Genomic DNA, 22,726 nt, shown 5'->3' with positions numbered 1-22,726 from the left:
CTTCTCTGACATTCTGCTTATGCCCCCTGCTATGTTTTCCTCTTCCTAAACTTCCATTCCTGCAGTGGATCAATGTGGCTTTCCCTCACCTTCCTTTTTAAAGAAGCTCTCTGTCAACCATCAGCCATTATTGCAGCTCTCCTGGAAATGAGTCAAAACACACTTTCGCATAATCCTTGATCCTGATTGATCTCTGTTGTGCACAGAGAAAACAATACAGACAGGGGGAAGAGATAATAGCTCGTTGAAACCATGGTAACAGCACAAGTACACCCAAGGTGACATTGTGGTGCTTAAATAATAAAAATGTATCTGAACAAGACCAACAGTTAACATGTTGCCCTAGCAACTACAAAAATATAATCAATAATACAGAGACTGTGAACATTACCGGTCTATGCTGTGTTGGTTATGGTCTTCTTTTCATGGACTCATAACAGCTATTCCTGAACATCTTTAGTTGTACTGGCCATAAAGTGAACTCAACATCTTTTTTAAAGTTCTCATTAAATGTTAGAAGTGGTTTCCATTAGTTACATTTTAACCTCATGTAGTATTTGTAGTGCTCCCAAACTCAAAACGATATGAGACCGAAAGAAAACAAATATCTCATTTAGCTTCACCACAATTAGAACATAACAGTTAAGTTTTTAAGTTACTCCTTACCTACATGATGTGTACAGTATCATAGATAGACCCAATGCTTGTTTACAACAGGTTTAAAGAGGACCTCTACTGGTGCCTATTTTCCACCAAATAAGCTCAGGTTTTTGAACCTTGGTTTTAAATGCGATCATTGTAATCAAGGATGTGTAATTAAAGGAGGGTGTTGCACAATGCACAACGGAAGTAAACATTAGCAGCAAGATGGTGGATCAAATTGATTACCTGCAAGCTTGTGTTCTGTTATTACAGACACACTGCAGGACTCTATCTCTGAAAGAGCACAGCATGAATAAATAGACAACGCTTATGTAACAATATGTAATTTTGATTTTTTGGGGGTTAAAAACAAGGCTTTCCAATCCTCTATCTTAATTGTCTACCAGCGGTATTGGTTTAAAATTGTGTGTGGGGAGTTTTGAGATAATTACTGAGTCATGGGCACTAATTAACAACAAATCAACTTCCACAGACTTAGGTATTATGTTTTTTTGTTTGCAGTCTTTGTGCTGACAACCATCCTTTGACATGCTCTACACTACAGCAAGGGCAGTATGCAGAGGAGACTACATTTATAGTAGTTTACCTAACAAACAACTGCTCTCTTACCTGTTAATATTCTGCTCCTTCTCTAACATGACTGCCCTTTTGTTTTGAACACACAGCCTTTAACTGGTTTGACTTATAACAGAAATACAGATGTTAAAGGCAGAGATACTGGTACATATAGAACATGTATCACCACAGGAGCCAAGGTTTCCTTTCAGTTTATTCAGCTATACCGTCCAATCACAAAGGTTTATTTGTACATTCATTGCCATTATGAACAGTATAAAACCTTCTGGACATGCATGTCTTTATATGTAAGTGTACAGTATGTGATATTTAATTAGTGCTCTATTTACAATTCAATTAAAACCGCTAAACAACATACAAATATTACATGCAGCTTACATTTATGAACAAAATGAAAAAGCGCTTTTTCACAATGCATCACTTAGATGTCATCCATCATTGGTCAGCAATGTCCCACATTCAAAACACTGCTCAAAAAGACTAACTAACTTTTTCTTAATATACACTTTATAGGCCACAACTTTATGCAGTGCATTCTTTATTGATAATCCAACAAACATTTCAAGTAAGTCCAACTTTTGGAAGTATACTCGCTCTGGTCAAAAAAGACCTTAGGTAATCCACTGGGGGAGACTATTCTAACTACACAATTACTTAATACCAATCCTATTTTGGAACTCACCAAACCATTAAAAGGACTTTTACATAAAACCTTTTCCAACATGCAATATTACTTTGCAGCCTCGTCAGTGTGCGCATATTCTGCATCCAACCAAAATAGAAAAAAGGGGATTTAAAAAAATATTAATTTCAACAAACAGCAGCAATAAAAAACGGTGAGTCTTAAGGTATTGGATGTGACATTTCCAACCTTTTTCACCTGAGATTAGATTTTTTTTTGTTAATGAGAATTTTTTGCACTGATTAATGCTGGAATTAAAGTAACACAATGTGACTGAACACACATAAGTGACATATGTATAGGGCTGGGTATCATCTGAAGGTTTTTGATACTGGTGCCTATTCAATACTCAAGTTTTGGAGAAAAAAATACCAAAACGGTATTTTTAAAGTACCATACTTTGCTGAAAATAATCTCTTTTTGTTTTTTACACAACCTGTCTGATTTTTAACAGCAAAAATCAGGCAATATCTAACAGACAGCGTTATGTCTGTACTTTGAGAGTATCACGGTTGGATACCCAGCCCAACATACAGCACACATTACAACTTGTCTTTCAAAAGAAACCAGAACCACAACATAAACATAAAATGATTGTTTAAGTGCAGTGTAAGGCAACCACAAAAAGGAAAAATAGTGCTTATTTTTTTTATTTTAAATGAACTATCCATTTCAATCAATGTTGTCAAAAAGGCAACATTGTCATTGCAAAACAAATCTTACACTGATCTCAGCCTTGTAATGAGAAGAGTTACACACTGTCGTTGACAGAGCAGCAGTACTCTAATCAGTGTTAATGTTAAGGACAGATTGTAACACATGCACTATTATCTACTGACTATAATTTGTATGGGAAGAGTTTGGTTTAGGGTCTTCTGGTGTGGCTCGACGGATGAACATTTTCTGGAATAAAGGCTGACATTTGGCGCGTGAGAGAAGCGCCGGATGTCCCTCCCCTGTCGCTAGCTATGCTATCAGGGCTTAGCGTTGCCTGGGGATGGTTGTGATTGTTGTTTTAAAGAAATACAAACAAGGCAGAGCGTTTTTTCCACTATCCAGACCATACTCATACAGCGCTTTGGAGATAGGTCTGGCAATGTCTTCTACTTCTTATTCTTTCTCTAAGTAAAGCTTTAATATTGGATGATATTACAGACTATTTAAAAGCATTAATCTGCTAAGAACAGATGCTAAACTTGATCTAAGTTAAAAAGGCTATTTATGGATTCTATTAACCTCAAACATGGTCTTACACCACTTAATGACTAGTGCAATAAGGGGTGTTCTAATTTAGTGGAGTGGCCAGATCATATAGTACAGTACAGTATGATGCCTCCAACCACTGGTGCAAAATAAAAATGATAAGCCAGGGTAAGTTGTAGCTCTCATTCGGAAACAGATTCTTCACACAGACTGTAATTCTTACTCGATACTTGCCCACACTAAATGTAATGTGCCGCACTAATATGTCTGCTAATGCAGACACAAGTCAATACCAACAAAAAAAAAATGCCATCACTCAATTGAATTTAGTAACAATTGTTCCCACTTTCTTACAATGGAAATACGTGTTATGATATTAATGCAAAACCACAACTGATACCATTAAAAAGAAGACTAACAGCAAAAACAATGTGCAAATCTGCATGGAAGCCTCCACTCATCTCTACAGAGTGGAGATAAAAGGCAAACAGTTTTTTTTATCTGAGTGATATTTAAATAGGTATAACAAGATCTCAGACAATAGCCAAATCTTCATATCGTTTGCTATCATATGCTATTCATTCTCTCAAGTTAATGTGACAAACCAAAACTGAATATCAGACACGTACACAACCATTGGTGACTGATCAAGCGTTGATACTGCACAGCGCTGTACATTTGCTCTATAATTGTACGATAGTTTGGATTAAGTAGAACACAAGCAAGGACGGACTTTTATCTCCACACAGTTGTGTGACTTGTGCGATCAGATAGCGTTACTTCTGTGTGCAAGGCAAGGAGTGTGACCTTTTCTATGTCAAAAACAAGCATCAACTGCATACAGTTTATGGCTTTCTTGACATTGATTTTTTTTTTTTTAAGAAAATGTTGGGAAGCTGCTAGTAATTGATCCTTATCTTCCTCCCTACTCAGCTACCTCAATGGACTAAATAAGTGTTAAATCATTTCCAGTCCTGTTTACATCTCAAAGTCAAGGCTTGACTTTTACTTTGTGTAGACAAAATTCTCAAACTCAATTCAGCAGGATATATTTGAATGCACAATGTATTAAAGATTGGTAAAGTGTTCCCATGACACAACTACTGCATATGTGCATTCTATAATTATCCACCACCATTTCCAACAGAGCCGTTTCCATATGGAGTACAAAATATTACACATGACCCCGAACCTTTCCTTGATTCAGTGTATTTGTTCTGCATTGCTGCTATTTCTTAAAAACCTCTAATAAAAGGAATAATTGCAATGTATCATTTGGATTAAATAAAATTTAATTTTAAGTGTGAATGTCTTGCGGTTGCATCACTGCGATGTGCAATATGCATTGCTACTTCTGCAGGAAGTTTCTCTGATAGAAACATGTCATCAATGATTTACAGGTGCATCACAAGCTCACGCAGTAGTGGGACGACCAATAACCACGTCCAATTTTCAGCTTAGAACTTAGTTTACAGTGACACAGACTGTATGCCAGAGTTAAATCCATCTATCCTGGCACTACATCAGACTGATCAGTTTTTCTCAGTGGCTACACACAGGTTAAGTGTATGCGTGCATGTGTGTGTCTGTCAGCACCAGGGTTCACGCTGGGCTCTGCCTCGGGCCAGACTGTCTGCCCTCTGCCAGGCACTATTCATCAGGGCGAGGGCCTCACCACAACGCTTTTGCACAGACGGATCCAACACTTCTTTGTGGGGAAGGTCGACCTGTGTATAGTGAGGACATACATGAGGGTTCAACCAGATAGACAGCCAGTGGCAGTAGTTGTTGGATTTAACATCTTGAATGCTAATATTTTGGGGAAAGCCAATAGGGAAACATCACATTTTTTCCCCCCTTAAACCACTGATAAGGACAGTGTAGCTTCCCACCTGAAAAATGGCCTTCCATGTGTTGTCTAACACCTCTAGCAGTCGATCTCTCTCTTCACAGCCACTGAAGTACAACACCCACGGAGGAAGGAACTGGGTCCGATCTGCTGCAAACTCCTACAGAGGGAGAAAGTGGGAAGGTTAGAGAATTATACCAGTACTACTGGTATACTACTATATATATATATATATATATATATATATATACACATACATAAATAAATACATACACACACACACACATATGTGTGTGTGTGTGTGTGTGTGTGTGTGTGTGTGTGTGTGTGTGTGTGCGTATGTGCGTGCAAGACAAACAGTTACAGTGGGATACTGGTAAAACTGAGGATGCTACCTTCATGTTAGATAGGAATTAGGAAACCTTATTTCTAAAGCTGTAACACACGGAATCATACGGGTCTCATTTGAGATTGTTCATTGATAAAAATGATACCTCATGATTCATTTGTAACAGAAAATGTTGTGGAAGGACGCCTGACCCCTTTAGCTGAATGCTGCTAATACCCAAGTAAGTGAGTACAGTTTGTTTGGCATACAGAAAAACTGCAGCATATGATGTGTCTTGTATGCTAATGGGTGTCCCTTTTTAGAGTGGAAATACTTTTACATATTTACATTAAGATAGCATGGGAATCATTCATTTCATTAGTTCAGCCATATCTCAATCTGCAAAACATTACAAACATTTGTAACATTTTTTTAATGTTAATAAGCATGCATACCCTGAGCAAACGCACATTCTTGAAAACTCAGGGGAACTTTGTAACATAGCTTAATATTGGAGATGCACCGATTACAATTTTCTAGGCCAATTCCGATTTCCGATTTTTCATTGAGTTTGAACTGCTGATACCGATTTTAGCCGATTCCATTTTTTCTAACCACTTTACAGCACACGCAAATATTAATTTTCTATCTTTTCTTTAATAGATCATTTTACGTTTTGCATAGAACATTTTTTGAACAGATAATCGATCGCTATAAAATAGAACTATATAAATTACTCCTGGTGTGGGAAATTCACACACACATCTAAAGTGCAATGTTATGGAAGAACCATTTCCTTCTTTTCACATAGAGGAGAAGTGAGAGAAAGAAAAAAAAGAGACTCGCTGTCTAGCCAGTAGAGATCGCGTGTGATGACTGTAAGTCGTATAACTTATGTTGTCAGTTCATTGTTAGCTGGTGATTTCGTTGTTTGTGTTCTTCACCTGCTAGCTAGGTTGCACGTGGCTGTTGATTTGATATAATGGCGATTGTTGAACGCCCTTGCTCACGTTTGTATTTTATGTGCATTATTTACATGCTACAGTAGTTACACTGCATTAAGATAATGTAATTAATAGTGGGTTTATTGTTATTATTTGATAGCCTATATATAATTCCTATGCATTGTGTATGGTAGCCTTTACAATGTTATTTATTTACAGCATTTGACCGGCATAAAATCGGCATATGTCAGACTGACCGGCCGGTCGCGGGTCATGGCTGATCACGTGAAAATCGGCCAATTCCGGTGCATCTCTACTTAATTTCATAGTTAATACATTACACATGAATACATTAAGTAATTAGTCAAAGTCTAATACAAAACCATTTATAGGATCAACACCAAGAGGAGTTAAACAGATGGCCACTCACAATGACACAGTACTCTTTGTCGGCCTCCACGCTGACAAAAGTGACATCACTGATATCGGCGCTGCCCAGTGAACGGAAGAAGCTGGTCTGACAGTCCTGATGGCAAGTAAGCAGCTTCCTGTCTGTCATCACCAGGCAACACGGGATACATGGAGTGGGGGCCACACCTTGAGGGATGACCTGCAGGTAAGCCGGCTGTAATTTAATTATACTTTGCACATATAGACAGGGCTTACATTAATCCATATTGTGTGACTTGTGCAATCAGAGAGAATTACTTCTGTGTGTGCAAGACAAGGAGTGTGAACTTTTCTACATCGTAAACAAGCAACTGCATATATGGCTTTCTTGACATTGATTTTTTTTTTTTAAGAAAACATTGGTCAAGCTGCTGGTAAAGGGTACTTGTATTCCCCCCATTCAACTACCTCAATGTACTAAATATGTGTTAAATCATTTTCAGTCCTGTTTACAAACTCAAAGTCAAGCTGCCTGGTGAACGGAAGAAGCTGGTCTGAGCAGCTTCCTGTCTGTTATCACCAGGCAACATGAGATACATGGAGTGGGGCCACACCTTGCATAAGATAACTTATTCAAGCAAAAACCTGCCTCTTGCACATTATGAGTATCAGCAGCTGTAGTAACAAAGACCTAGTGAACTTTTATTAGGGAGGAAAATAGCCTGTACAGCCGGCACAGTGCAAGTCTACAGGGATTATATGTTAAGTAGTGTTTATGCACAGTCACTTCTGGTTGAAAGCTATGAAGAAAGCCAAGCCGGGCCGGGTTCAGACAGATATTTTGAAATTATGGTCGGGTTCGGGTCGGGCTCGGTCACATCAGCGCGATATGGCATTTGTTGTAAAATGGTGATGCGGCTCCTTTAAGAGAGCTCAGTGTGTGTGTAAAGTGGGCAGAAGAGAGATGAAGCAGACGTGTAGATGTGACCGGAGCAGAGTTGGTGGAATAAGTTTAAGTTTTGTACACAGTGTGTGCGGTGTCCGAAATGAACCCCAGACTGAAAGCCAAGTTAATTCATTAGCTCACCAGAAACGGGATTTTAACCCCGACGTTATTCATTTTATAACTTCGGCCCTGGAGGTAACGAGTCTCCCCTGGTTTTCTGATCACGGTCGGAAACAAAGCAATCAGGAAAGGTTAACACATTGAACATTTTAAATTAAAAAGCTTATTAACGTGCACTTGTTCCCCCGTGTGCGCTGATGCGCTCATCCGTTGACATTTCCGAATGCCTTCCTACAGTTGCTTAATAAAAGCGGGCTTTCCACACAAACAAACGTATATGTGTCATTAGAAAAAAATCTGATTTTAACTGTGTCGGGCTCGAACAAAAATTTCTTAATGCCTGTCGGGCTCGGGCCGGGTTCGGTCACGGCTCTGTTGGACGCGGGCCAGGCTCGGACAGAAAAATTTGGCCCGATCCGGACTCTAATGCACAATACGATTCCTTACCCCTTTGGAGACGGATTGGCAGAGCAGCAGCATCCAGTCGGCCATGTCCTGCTCATTGTTGGCGCTGAGCTCCAATGGCGGTCGCTCGGTCAGGATGACTTGGAAGGCGTGGGGACGCTCTGTACTGTTTGAGCGACGGCAGCCTCCACAGTGCTCTCCTCTGATGGGCACAAAGTAAACACCATTTTCTTGTGGGCTTTTTTTCACAGAAGACATTTTGAAACGTCACAGTAGAAAATGCACATTCATTTTAGAATGAATGATGGCTGAATTCAATTTCGCTGCTTCAGTTTTAGGGTCCCGGTATTTTTGCATGTTGGCTCACTGTCACGGCTTACTAGGAAACTTGAATAGAGCAGAGCCATCGTTATGTGTGAAAAGGGACGATCTCTCAGCTAGTTGAAGCTTACCCCATAGTGACTGACAGCAGAGGTGTCACATCAGTTCTTTCTGCATACAGGTACAGAATTCCCTTGCTGCAAGAAAAGAGGACAACTATTTATATTTACCTAATCAGAAGCTTGACATTTTATTACAGAAATATAATAGGTTTTCATATAATATATATAATACATTCTAAGCTTTACAGAATGCGTTGGTCTGTAATGATGCCAATGTCTGTCACACAACTGTTTCAAACCTTTTTGGTCTGGTTGGGCCTCTAAGGGCCACCAATGGGTTTTTTAGGTTCTTAGCTTTGTTTCTTAAAAAGGCGCTACAAAAAGAAATCATTGACACATTAATTTTAAGATATTACTGTTACTATAATTGCAATAGGCAAGACAATTGCCAACAAAATAGTCAGCCTCCACTCCACTCTGTGTTTTGTATTATACATTGTGTACCTCTGACAGATTGGCAGGAAATCTGCTTGACTGCACTAAACAAGAGCTCGAGCTCTCAGTATGTCTGGCAATAGCAGAGAGTCAAAGGAAATATCACTTCCAATATGTTAGCAATTTTCACCAAAGCAGAAGTGCCAAAATGGGAAGTGGGTACTGGGAATTATGGTATGGTATTTTGGCACTCAACACACAGTTTTCAGGATTACAGTTTTTTTTAAATGTCTTAAATGCGATGAATATTACAATCAAAAGTGACATGAATGCTTATCATTTGTGAAGGAAATAGCATTCCCACCTTGTTATTACACAAAGTGGGAAGGTTAATGTCAGATGTAAGGTATCAAGTATGGAAGCCAGCCAATGTATATCTCAACAAACATATTAATACCAGCTGAAAGGGGGACTGATGTGCACGACCTGCACATACCTAAGGACGAGGTAGCAGCTTTTCCACAGCTCTTTGCCCAGGTAGGTGTTTCCTGCCCGGTACTGCAGACTCCCCTCCTTGGTGCTGGAATGTAGTGCAGAGTTCAGTGGGTCACCCTGGGGTGACAAAGTCATGTCCATAGGATCCTCCCAGTGGACTAGTGAATACAGTTGGATAGATACTTCATATACCTAGAAAAACATGAAAGTATTAGTTTACCACTGCTTTGAAAGTCAGTCAAGAATAGGAGTGGTAAAAAAGGACCTTATGAGAAGGAACTCCCAAACATTTCTAGAATTATTACTAAGATTATTACAAGTAAAAATTAGTTCATATTATAATTTGATTCGTATGCAATATGAAAATTGCCTTACAGAGACTTAAGTGAAGTATTTCTCTCAGTGACCATCATGTTTGATATTTTGCACTGCATTATTATGCAATTTATATATGTATACAAATACAATTAAATATATTTTGACTGGCCTTGGATCTCAACTGCATCTAGAAAATAAAATGCTGTGCATTTGTATGTGTTACAGTTTGAGACACACTAGCAAGGATTTGTGTTAACTAAGTTTTTGTGTCACAGATTTTCCAAAAAGTATCTGTTCTTTTACTTAAGTGTCTAGTACAGTCGAAGGCAGGAATACGCTGAGCCAGTAAAATAAACTGGTCCTGGTTAAGATTTTGTAATTTGTCTTATGATAATTGGTTGATTAGTTACGTGTAGGTTAGCTTTTTCTCTGTAAAGACCAGACCTGTAATGAAGAGCCAATACAGTATATCGGAAGTGTACCTCACAGTGAGATTCCTGGGAAACGAACTTAGAGAGTGACAGTTTTTCCATGGTAGCATCAGTCAGCACAGAGGGGTAAGGAGGCTCACGGCAACCCTTCACCATGGCTGACTTGAGAACAGACAAGAGCCACCTGTTAAGTGAAGAAGGATGGAGTGGATAATGTCAGAGGAGAGACTAACAGTCACATAAGAGCACAGGTATATACACATGTGAAGGTGTGCATGCTGGCTCGTTGCACGGAGACACAAGGACGGCTGCACATACAGTGCTAAGCACTTAAAGGTTGGATTTTTCCTCATTTTTTTAATAAAGGCATTAAGATCAATTTCCAAAAGAGGATTTCTTATTCCTCTTTTTAGTCAACTTTAGCATGGGTGTATTCACTTATGCTTAGCACTGTAGCGCGCAAAGACAGTGTATGGAGTCAGAATATCAAGAAACATGAGGCAGACAGGTAGACTCACAGCGTCAGAGAGGCATCAGCTGTGTCTAACAGGAATTTTCTTCGTCTGTTAGTGCAAACCACCATCACGGTCTGTTTGTCAAGGCCCACCTAAAGGAAAACAGCATTACAACTAATATATCATTTGTGCTCCACTACCCCAGCTGTCACATCATGCTGGAGTCTACATTGTTCATCTTGTAATTAACTCTAGATGGATCACATTGAGGACCATGTAAACTGCAGATTTAGCCATGACGTGACAGTTGGGGCCAATGGAGCACTGCACAACAAAAACATATAACGTTATTGACTCATACATGTTTTGTAACATCAGGGAACTTAAATGACCATAAGAAGACACTAGTTTGTAGAAACACATATGTATGTATGTATTAGAGATATCAGTACACAAGTGCAGAGCAGCAGCCTTGAAATTAGCACAGAAAATCCCCCGGCCGTTCTCCAAAGTTGACTCTGAGTTTACTTTTGCAGAGCGATAGCGGAAGAAAAAAGCTGCCTGTAAAACCCATTGTTAGAACGTTAGAGAGTACCGCCTCTCTCTCTCTCTCTCTCTCTCTCTCTCTCTCTCTCTCTCTCTCCCTCCCTCCCTTGGCCGAGACACACGCGACTGCAGTTCACTGTGGCGCTGTCTCGCGCAGACCACTCTTTCTCTGTTAAAATGAGTCGTGAAGCGGACAGCAAAACTTAACTTTACTTTTAATGATATTAAACAAAGAGAAATGTTCTCCCTGCATCCTATAATGGTCATAAATCAATACTAGAGTAGCCTACTTCCTTGTTTAGTTCTGCAATTAAAAAAATGCAGAGGAGGAGAAAATAGCATCTGTCTTCACAAAAATCATCTGTTGAGTGTTTGATGGTAATTTATTTGTGCTTTAGAACGTAATCAATGTGAAACAATAATCAAATAAGCTGTATTTCTCTCTGTCTACTGTACAATGACAAATTCAAGTACAAAACATTTGGTCTCAACGGTCTCAACTACTGCCAGAAAACACATAGTTATGTTGTAACCTTGGATCTCTGAGTGAAGAGACTCTCTCTCCACCATACATATAGAATAAGTAACAGTGTAATTGTTAGTTATACAGGAGAGAAGCCAGTCATTTGAGTTTATGGCAAAACCTTAACGTTTTCATTTTGTGACTTTCGACTGAATAAAGGACTATTTTTCCAGTCTCATTTCTTCATTGAAGTTTTCTGTAAAATAATGTCAGAATCTCGTCTTGATCTCGTGAACCCAATCTTGTGTCTCGTCTCGTGAGCTGGGTGTCTCGTCACACCCCTAGTATGTATGTATGTATGTGTGTGTGTGTGTGTGTGTGTGTGTGTATGTAACGGCAGCCCAAGTCACAGACAAATGATAGAAAATTGCAAACCCTGTTGTGCAGGACACCTACCGAAAGATAGTCCAGCTCATTATAAGAAACAGCATCTTCTACTGTGTAGGGCTTCTCTGCTGCACCTGTGGAGAAAAAAAGTACAACCAAGAAATGCGGTGAGCACATGTTAATGTGAAGTATTTTCGGCCTACAGAAGAACCTTATTTGAATGTATTCCCCACTTCCTAGAACATTGTGCAGAGCTTATGGGACCATTACAATGGATGTTTCAGAAAAATATACTCTCATGGTTACTAGTACAGGTGGACAACATTGGTTTACATATTCTTACAAATTCAGATGCCGTTTCCCATGTGTAAAAAAAATGTTTTGACTCCCAGTACCAATATCAGTATGTCCCGACTTGTGATTTGTACTGCTAATAAAGCCAATACATTAGGTTACATTAGGTTTTTAGCCACTTACCCTTCCTAAGAAGGTAGATGTAACAGTCAGTCAGCAGCAGGTAAAGGGGCTGCAGGTCCCCCTCCATATGGCCTGTGCTCATTCTCGCCATCTAAACACAACGATAAATTCTGTCAAGCGTCGGCAACTTCCATATTCATCGGTCTCAAACTTTTCTGTTCACTAGTGACGCTTCTGGCAACTGGATTGCAGACTGTGGCACAGTGTTGCTACAAGTATAGCAGATAGGTTATGATAGTCCATCATCAGCTGTAAGTTTTCATTGTGTGTTTTTTTTTACCTGGACCCTATTTCCCCATGCATTGGTGTTTAAGTGACTAATGTGAACAAAAATCTTTGAAATTGCTCCAGTATTGTGGGAGAACGCTGTAACCAGCAGCTGCGAACCAGGCTGCAATGTAATTATAGGGCAAATGTGCATCGCCAATTGCGTCCACTAAAAATGCTGTTTTTGCCACTGACAGGCTCAGATTGTCATTCTAACTGTCTGACATCATTATGGAAAGGATCCCTTCTGAGATAGACCTTTTTGTTAAAGAGTAAGATCATTTTTGTTTAACCAGAAACAGCTCTAAATTTGCTATTGCCAAACACACCAGACTCAATTTAAATAAACAATACTTTTAGCGTGTATAGAGCCAGCTTATTTTCACATGTAAATGGGTGAATTAAGGTTTTTTTTCAACCAAACCAGTCATGATTGTTGGAACAGTGGGAAGACGAACCAAGACGACCTTTGATAGTTTTATTTTGTTTCTGTTGACGAAGTGTATTTTACGATGATACAATTACTGTTAATTTAAATGGAGTATGGTAGGTTTGGCATTGGCGATTTCAGGGATGTTTCATGTTAAACATATTACTACAGCCTGAGAAAAAAGTTAAAAGGCAATTGACAAACTGATACTTGCAACACTTCCACTAAACCGTCTCCAAACCACTTCTTCCATCTCAAAACAAGTATGAGTCAATACTAAAACTTGCTTAAAAGGTGTGTGATAGATGATCACTTTGCAAGACAATTAAAGACAGTCCTGGTAAAAGACCATGGCATCACTGTGCTGCCTTACTTCTCTGATGATATTTTATCATTCAATTGTTAATGTTACATTCAAGCCATTACATATAAATACATTCACATTTTCTCCAAAGCATGTAACTTCTTTCAAAATGAATAAAAAACATTGAGTCTCTCTGTCTTCACCTTGAAGAGCTGCTCCTCACTCTCTCTGAATACATGAATCATGAGAAGAAGCAAGTGATTGTTGTCCACCCTGAAATATGAAAAATGAAGAACATTAGACACCCTTTAAACAACATTACAACAACTTCCAACTTATTTTGTAGAAACTCCTTACTTAAACTCCGCAGGATGAGAACTCTCTGCTTCCTCAGTAAATGTTTTTTTGTCGGTTTCCTCTCCTTCTTCAGGGCCTTGCTCCCCGTTCTTCACGTCGGGCTCCTGTCCTGCTGACGCTTTTGCCTCTCCTTCATCTTCAAGGCCACCTGAAAGAGTCTGCGACTGGCTATGCTCTGGAGAGTCATAGTGGCCACCACCAGTGGGAGTAGAGTCTGGACTGTTGGGGGTAAAGCAGCATAAGTCTGTAGGCGCAAGAGAGGCCTGCAGGAAGTTGTGGCTTGTGGCCAGACGGGAGAGAGACGTCTCTCCTGCAGCTGGGTCAGGTGGCTCGCCCTCTGAATCCTCTCGAAAGGGCTGCTGTGCAGGGGGCTCGGGGCTCCGGTCACAGCTTTCACTGCTTTTCTCCTCTCGGTGCTCCCAGGCCTCCTCCCTATCTAAAGACCCGTTGAGCCGGTCCATCACATCACGGAGGGGTTGGCCCACGGTGTCCATGGAGGTGTCCGTCATCTCTGGGAGCCGTAGGAGGCCTTCTACTCCGTCCTCATCGCCTTCCTCCACAACCTCTGATCCCACCCTGCTTCTCCTCAACTCTGCCTCAGCGTCCAGCTGGAACACAGTGCCGTTTAATGAATTTACATCCTCCGAGGCCAAGAGGCTGTTGTCCGTTTCCAAGTGCTCAGAGGAGACCGAGTTATGGATGCTGCCGATAGAATCTGTGGAGCCCTTCCCTCGGCGCTTCTTGGCTGGTTTCCTTCGTCTGGCCATCCTGGAAGACCAGAGTGGTTAGCTGTGGTTCCTCTCTGTTTTAATACAATTAGATGTGCTGTTCTAATGGAATATGAGCCCTCGAGCCAGAAACTAAAGCTGTAGCTACTGTACCTGATGACCTCCAGCTCATTGCTGGTGCTCTCTGTGTCATCTCCAGCGGTGGTGCTGTAGTAGCGGCTGGCCACATGAACTGGCGTGCCGTCGGCTGAGGTGTTGGTGGTGTTAGTGTCCGAGTCTTCGTTGAAGGGGTTGTGTCTGTACGTGGGGCTATGTGGAGCAAGATAAGCTGCTGCCTTCACCTTGACAGTGCCAGCAGAAAGGACCACTGTGTCGCTGATGACTGTCTGGGGATCAGAGCCACTGGATCGTGGGCAGCTGGCCTGGTCGGTCATGTCACCCTCTAACATGACAAGTAACACCAAGAGTTAAGTAGCAGTCAGTCACCCACATTTATTTATATATATATATATATATATATATATATATATATATATATATATATATATATATATATATATATATATATATATATATATATATAAATAAAATACACCAATTTTTTGGCACTGTCTCGTCAGAAAGTTGAACAATAAACTTAGAATTCAAAAAGTTTTAACATAGAAGGTAATTTAGAGTAGAGTTGTTTCTATTCTGTTCATTTTTTAGTTTTTTATCACCAATGGAAAGTTGACCAACGAGACAATTTCACAAAAACTTTGTGTATTTCTTCACCAGCATCACACAAAAACAAATGTTAGGGGCAGCAGTGTCCTGTAGTTCTTTGGCAGGGTCAGAGAGGCACAAAACACAATGCGTATCACATCAAGTAGGTACACAGCAGGGCAGCTTTCTTTGCAGTGGCACAGGCCGAGGTCAAGCATTACTTCTGTAGCTAGAGATGGGTCATACAAATATTTCAATAATATAATTTGCAGGAATCAGCATTTTTGATTGATCATGAGTGGACTGACCAAGCTGTTTCCACTAATTCATTTATGTGTTCATCAAAATGTAATTAAAAAAAATGACAAGCTTACTGCAAGCAGGTGCTGATGTCATACAAAGGAATTTGCACTCTATGACCTTAAGCAACTATTTTTGTTACCTCACACTACAGTTGAGCTGAACCTAGGCCAGTGCCACATATCACACAGGAAGAGAAGACATTACAAAAACGATACACCAGACAAACAGATAAGACAGTGTAATGGAGACAGACTGGAGGAGGTGAGTACTAGGCAGTACACCAGGCATGTATCTTGCTGTGGTAAATAATAAGGCAGAGTGAGCATTAGGATCATTCCCCAGATGAGCAACACATGCAGAACTTGACAGAAAACAGTTCCATGTACCCACCCAACACTGAAGAGCTTCTTCCCAAACTTACCAGTCAACTTATTATGTATGATGACACTTTTTTTGTTCCATTCACTTGTTTGTTTGTTAATTCAACTCATAAAATGATATGCTGTCACATTTTACTGTAAATTAAAATACTAATGTGGCTTTCAGTTATATCAACCTCTCATGTTTGGGTAAGTTTAGAAGAGGATAAATATAGAGGTCTGATGGTATGAGAAAAAATTAAGCTATTGGCTTTCATAACTTTTATTGGCAGAAAAATGTGCCACCCAGCTTTACACCCAAACCCACATCCCTTCCAGCTGAACTCAATCCCAAAAATAGAAGTACTTTAACCCATGTCCCTTTGATCATGCTTAATTTCATGTCCTTAGAACAGCAGTTGTTTGCACCGGCTAGCTGTACTTTACATATTAAACATGTCTAATTACTGGCTGGAGTACCCAACATGCATCAAGCACAAACTGCGGGATGGCCATGCCATAAAGGAGGGAGGGATGAAAGAGCTGGAAAGGGAGGGGATGACCAATGTCCCACCTTCCCAGTCTGCACTTGGCAATGACTGCAACACGGGGAAGATGTCACCGAAATCATAATCTAAAAAAAGGAAGGATAACGTTCAACATTAGAGAAAGATGAAGTGGAGACAGGAGAGATGAGATTGATTCAATGGCACAGAAACAGAGAAATAACATGACATTTGGTTTATGAAATAACAGAATGAATGGTGGAAAATAGACAAAGTGGGAACTAAAACTGAAACTGACTCAGTACTATGTGGAGAGTGATAGGGAAAGCATTCAGTAAGCACTGCCATCACCCGAATGAGAACATTCTGTAACCATGAGCTTCTGCATGCCAAGTGATCCATTTGATAAAATGCACTTTGGTATACGTGAGTCACAAGTCTGCAAGGATCAATCCAACTTCTGCTTTACCATGCTATTAGATGGACATCACTGTATGAATTTGTGCCAAAGCATACAAGTGTGTATTTACACTCCAGACGGGCCTGATCAAATCATAAACCCAAAAATAAAGGCTGCCGTTGAGCAAGAGAGTCACATCCCAATTAGTCCATGAGGTGTCACAGAGGCACACAGAGACACAGCAGCACATAGAACTGACACTAAATATTTGACGGGGCTAATTCAAAGGGGAGCAATTACTGACTGGCCATAACGATTCAGAATTACAAGCCAGTATGGGTCCAAATGATTATCAAACCAGTTAATCTAACTGTGTGTCCCTCTTCTAAAATTAGACAATCACTGGTGAGAAAGTGAAGCAGTGCTGCTTACTAGAGATGTCCCAAGCTGATCCTGTGGATCGGTATCAAAGCCAATCCAGGCATATCTTAATGGATCAGTAAGGGCTAAAATCGGATCCTTTCTCTACTGAACTCTGCTGTGTTTTGTCTGCTGCTTTCCTTTACCACAGCCGGTTCTACACTGCGGACATCCTTCTGCATATGCGAGTGAAAATTAGAATGTGAATCTGAAAAATGATTCGATCGCACAGTTGATTGACACCCAGGTTGACAAAATACTAACATTAATTAGCAAAGAGCAGTGTACAAAACACTCAACTAGCAGCTTCATGTTTTAGATAGTGCCATGCCAGTTAAAATGCTATATGTCACAGACGGCAGGTCATATCAGCTGTCGCTATTTAAACGTTAATTCCTTGAGTAACTTGATGACAGGCCAAAGTGAAACTTGGCTGTTGTCTGGTGTGTGCTCCGTGTAAGCCGGTGATTGTAAAGTAGAGGTAACACCATTCTGTACCACCACAATACAACTGCGAGTGGACTCAGTGTTTCTGTAGTCCCGACAACTCCAACAGAGTGATGCGTCTTCTCTCTGGCTGATTATGTCACGTCAATTCCTGAGTCATTCTCCCAGTTGAACTTTTATTATTCATATCATATCAATAATTTTGTACGTATTAGATTTTTAGTTCTGGATCAGAACCTTCAGTATTTGGATCAAGAGTCTTGTGAAAAAAAAGTTGGGCCAAATTTTAAAGGCGTGGTTATTGTGATGTGTCAGCTAAATATTGAATCAACATTCAGGTAAATATAAATATCGGATCGGACTCTGTATCTGCAAATATCCAACATTAAAGAACTCAGATTGGCATGGGGGCCAAAAAAAGTTGATCGGCACATCCCTACTGCTTACCTTCACTGGAGGGAGCTATGGCACTGTCATCCCACTCCAGGTTGGTGGAGGTGAGGGAGGTGAAAGAGTGCAGGGACAAGCTGTCTGAGCTGGGCAGCCTTTCCTCAAAGTCCAGCAGGTTCTGAGGTTTGTAGTATTCTGGCATGTAGGGGGCCACATCCAGATAGGGCACATCCTGAACCAGCAGGACCCAACAGAAACGTTACATACATCCTGCTAGGAGCTGCATTTCTATTGATATTGTCATGAAATATATGCTAACCAGCTCCAGATCAAAGCGAATGAACTCCAGGCCGGACACCAGCGTGAGGAAGAGTGTGAGGTGGTCATGACTGCAGACCAGTGCATTCCTAGCAGAGAATAAAATCAGATAGCTTCATGTGAGTGAACGACGTTTACTCGTCACAAAATGACTTGAGCATATCAATTTACACAATTTGTAACAACCACAGAAAGTAATTCCTGAAATACAATATAATGTCCACTTGTTTAATAGTATCAATTTGTGAATTCAGAATTCCTTTTCTTTAGGTAATCAAGATCAGGGTTACTGGATGACTTACTTGAAATAATACTTCTGTAGTAATGCTTGGTTCTCCTGGAAAAGGCGTAGATAGCTCTCTAAAGAGCTCTCACTCAATGCCAGGTATAACCATGCACGGCCTACACAGAAAAGAGAAGAGTTCTTTTCCATACATATAACCCATAGAATAATCAATCACCCCAAGTACTGTACGTGTTAGTGTATTCGACTGAGTGAGAGAGATGTCTCACTTCGACCGAGGTTGGTTGCTATGTGCTGAAGCTCATCTATCTGACGGACAGCCTCTCTCCTGGTGAAGTGAAGGACCAGGACCCAGTAGCCTGAGGAGATGTCCTGCAGGCTGTAATGTAGAAAACAGTCAATAATATCACATGCATGATGCCAAAAGTGGCAAGGGGAGTAGACTATAGGCATACAAATTACATTTTCACAGAAATGCAACAGTAAATATACTGTATCCACACCAAGATCAATTATAGTAGTATAGTAGTATTGTAGCGTGGGTTTAAAGGCTCTAAAAATGGTGACAGTTAACATGGAGGGACATGGGGTTGTACTGTATATGCAGAAAATAAAATAGGATTTAAAACAGGATTTTTGCATGACAAATAAAACAAATCAGATTATTATTTGCTCTATGCAACTTTCCTCTTTCCAGTCAGTGTGCAATTTGCTTGCAGTAAGCCTCTTACCCATACAGCAGAGCATGGTCAAGATGTTCACAGAGGCGCTGAAGGACCCGGTCATGATTTCGGATGGCTGGAGTCTCATCTTCACAGGCCGCAAAGTAACTCTGCAACTGTAGAGAGACATTGTTTCTCTGCTGTTTGTTTTGCTGGGAAGAGGAGCATTTTAACTCCAACTCCAGTTTTAAGAACTGATTGTATTTGGCCCTTATTATCAATGATTGTTCAGCCAATTTGGCATGTTGAATCGTTCTCCAAGGACGTTAGGGTTAGGGTTGGGGTTACTGGTAAACTGGCGATTACTGAATAAAGAAATTGCATTAATGCAAACAAGAGAAATAAATTCTGTTTTGGCTGTAATTAATTTCTAACCTGATAATCAAGTAATTTAATTGTTTTGGCTCTGTACTCTCACACTTGATTTGAAATAGAACAGTAACTACAATGTGAGTAGACACTGCATTAAGTGTGCTCAATGGTGTTCACATCAATATTGGGTGAACACTGTAAGAATTGTAGCTCTTTTTCTACATGATCCGAGGATTAGGACAGAGCAACATGCAGTCATAGTAACCAAGGAATTTAGTACCAAGCAGTGAAATGTTCCTGACATAAATCCAACTAAGTATGTGTTTTACTGCAGTGATTCCAGTGTGCAGGTTACTCCTTGTATTGCGATTTTACTGCTGAAGACCAGACTAAAGGCAAGTAACCCATGAAACAAGCAGTGAGTGAGCTGGCTGCAGCACAGGTCTGACTGAGCATCACCAGAGAAAATACCACATGCCTGCTGATGTCTGTGGGTTGCCAGTCATATGATTTTGTTAAGTTATTTGGTTGTAAAGGATATGTACAAATATACATATATAAAGTAAATTTGGTTCCCTTAAATTGGGGGACTCTGTATTAAAAGGGCTACAATTGAATTTCTACATTGTTCATCTGATGTGGATGTAATTAATGATCACAGGAACCACTTTTACCCTTGGTCATTTTCATTACAAATCCAATGTGCTGGCGTACAGAGCAAAAGTAACCAAAAAAAAAACTCGGAATACACTGGACTGTGTGTATCTTCTTGGATTTGAATAATAAAAAAATAATTCTACATTTCTACTGACATATACAAAGCACAATGTTAGATGCAGGCAGTTCTACTGTATCGCTTGTTCATGCAGATGATGCTAAATGTCTTTTATTGTGGTCCACCGTCCTGCAGTATTGAAACCCTGAGGCATGAACCAAGTATAGGTCGGAGTAGCTTTGAGGATTGTGACTCAAAGAGTGTGTGTGGGTGTTTGTGTGTGTGTGCGTGTGTACATTGTCAATATGTATGTGCACTATTTCACCCTAATCGACATCCCATAAGAACTTGTATCCTGTGACTTCACATGACTAAGCAATGTTTGTTTGAGGCTAACACTGTACACTTTCTTAAAAGCTTCAGGCATTCCATTTAATAAGCACTTTCACAGTCCTTTTGCAGTCTTTACAATAAAATATGTTGATTAAACAGGGTAATTGGACTAAAAAGTATTATACAAATGTGAATTAAGGAAGTAAGATCCATTACTGGGTGCATTGCTTTAAACACTGGTGGACTAGTAATGGGAAATTACTGAGACAAAGACAGATGAGAAAGCGCATGCTAAATAAAAACGCAAATGCACATAGTTTTGGAAAGTGAATGTGAAAAGCATGCAGGGAGAGTAGGAAGAATATGCAATGCCGTCTGTCAGGTTATGTCAGGGTATCCAGGCATTGCTGGAAAAATATCTAAAATATTCCATAACCAATGGAAATTAGGAGCAAAGACCTACTGGCTAACCATTATTTTGCAAAAATGTTGTCCCCGATATTGTTGCAGATGTGTTTACAACACATGCCGCAGTTAGCAAACACAGTCGCTTGATGCCACTATTTGTCACTGTGATCAAAAAAATACACTAGAACAACATAACAACCGTAAAACATAAAAGGTGAATTAAGAAATCATAGGGAATAGTCTATAGGTTATTTGATTATATCAGTAAGGGAAAGGCCCTCCCGTGACAGCGAGCTGGTAATGTCCCACCGACTTGAAAGTTGCTCTCTTTGGCAGACAAAGATGACCTAACGTTAGCTACAGTATCTCATGTGAAAAACCTTCCATTTTGTGACAATGTTTAAGTGTTCTGACCAACTGGACAGCGCTTACCTTCTTGACAGACAGGGATATGTTTTCCAATATGCGATCCTTTACTTTGAGTTGATCCATCACTGGTCTGTTGGCAGCTTACAGCAGGCTGTCAGCTGACTCCCAAAGCAGACCTCTTGTTTTGCTAAAGCTAACGCCCGCTTTAGCTAGCTAGCTAACATTATCTTGCCGTCCAAGGCAGTCGGTTGCCAAACTAAAGATACAGCTTTGTTTGTCAATTGTACACATTCAACTGACAGCACCGCTAGTTCACAACCACCATGTTAATGCCAAGCAAGCAGCGCGATAAGTCAACCTCTGTCAACGGAACCGGTTAGCCAAGTAATGTTTGCCTAGCTTCGCCTTATAGCTGTAACGTTAGCCACTTGACTTTTTTTTAACGCTAGACTAGGGTAGGGGTGGCTAGCAAGTTTTAAGTCTAACCATGGATAACTTTAAGCAGCAATTGTGGTTATCACACTCTCCGTTTCATCACTGTGGTTGGATATTGTAAACTACATTAAGTTACCCTTTCGCGTACTTGCCGATATAAGTAACACCAAAGAAACGAATGCTAAGGTACTTCTGCTACTGACCAGTGACTGTACTGTCAGTGGATTACGTCACCACTAGCCTCGCGTGGGAGGACTGAACGGAGTTCAAAAAGTATGACTGTTAAAAGTTGTATTCGCTCAGCTTTGTGAAAACATACAATGCATCATAAAATATAAGTTGATGGTGAATCATCAGTATTGGTTCACCCCAGAGCCCTTGAAGGGTAACCCTCTTCTTCAAGGGCTCTGGTTGGTTCACCCCGTCCTCATTCAAAGTGACTGCATCATGTGGAGGACGCTAAAGCAACGTTTACAGAAGTTGGACATTTACTCGAGGTGGATATGGCTTATGGCAACTGAAAGATCTTATGTAAATCATGTCGTATATGTACGTTCCCCCCCCCCCCCCATTTTTGCAAAGCAGCTGCAAATTTAAATGGTCGTATTTTTAAACGGAGTTTGGCATGTAAACTCTCTAAACCAATGTCGTTACCTAGGACAGTAACGTTACATCACTACAACCAATGTGTTTGTCACAGCGTGTAGCATTATTAAGTAAAAGGTCCAGGAAGACAGATTTCAATACATTGTGGAAAT

The 22,726-nt window shown here is 40.2% G+C and overlaps 1 protein-coding gene across 4 annotated transcripts; it reads right to left on the bottom strand.

Moving 5' to 3' along the window:
• Window positions 1-1,414: 1,414 nt before the first annotated feature.
• On the bottom strand, window positions 1,415-22,317 carry plekhm2 (pleckstrin homology domain containing, family M (with RUN domain) member 2). Of its 4 annotated transcripts, XR_004102727.2 has the most exons (21): window positions 21,597-22,317; window positions 19,406-19,512; window positions 18,944-19,053; window positions 18,733-18,832; window positions 18,432-18,519; window positions 18,170-18,344; window positions 16,524-16,583; window positions 14,736-15,024; window positions 13,855-14,622; window positions 13,701-13,770; window positions 12,497-12,587; window positions 12,089-12,153; window positions 10,687-10,775; window positions 10,220-10,352; window positions 9,421-9,611; window positions 8,559-8,624; window positions 8,149-8,308; window positions 6,676-6,870; window positions 5,017-5,133; window positions 2,271-4,851; window positions 1,415-2,236 (listed from the first exon to the last, which is right to left on the bottom strand). XR_004102727.2 is itself a non-coding variant. In XM_031286162.2 (20 exons), the coding sequence occupies exons 1-20, from the start codon at window positions 21,654-21,656 to the stop codon at window positions 4,714-4,716; spliced, it is 3,072 nt and encodes a 1,023-aa protein (XP_031142022.1). In that variant the 5' UTR covers window positions 21,657-22,317; the 3' UTR covers window positions 1,415-4,713. The 4 variants fall into 4 exon arrangements, 3 of the variants coding, with proteins under 3 accessions (XP_031142022.1, XP_031142023.1, XP_031142024.1); XM_031286162.2 differs by having other exon boundaries at window positions 1,415-4,851; XM_031286163.2 differs by having other exon boundaries at window positions 1,415-4,851; window positions 6,676-6,855; window positions 21,597-22,316.
• Window positions 22,318-22,726: the final 409 nt, after the last annotated feature.

Source organism: Sander lucioperca, chromosome 12, assembly GCF_008315115.2.
Source record: "Sander lucioperca isolate FBNREF2018 chromosome 12, SLUC_FBN_1.2, whole genome shotgun sequence".
NCBI lineage: Eukaryota > Metazoa > Chordata > Actinopteri > Perciformes > Percidae > Sander > Sander lucioperca.
The sequence above is the reverse complement of the archived record's forward strand: the minus strand, read 5'-3'. Positions and strand labels throughout refer to the sequence as shown.

What these genes read in the sequence shown, in the direction of transcription:
- plekhm2 (XM_031286162.2), bottom strand. Translation starts at nt 21,656, where the DNA reads ATGGATCAACTCAAAGTAAAGGATCGCATATTGGAAAACATATCCCTG. An exon ending in CATCTACCTTCTTAGGAAGG is followed by an intron (nt 12,154 to 12,496) that starts GTAAGTGGCTAA and finishes TTTTCTCCACAG; the next exon opens with GTGCAGCAGAGAAGCCCTAC. An exon ending in ATGAGCTGGACTATCTTTCG is followed by an intron (nt 10,776 to 12,088) that starts GTAGGTGTCCTG and finishes GTTTTCCTTTAG; the next exon opens with GTGGGCCTTGACAAACAGAC.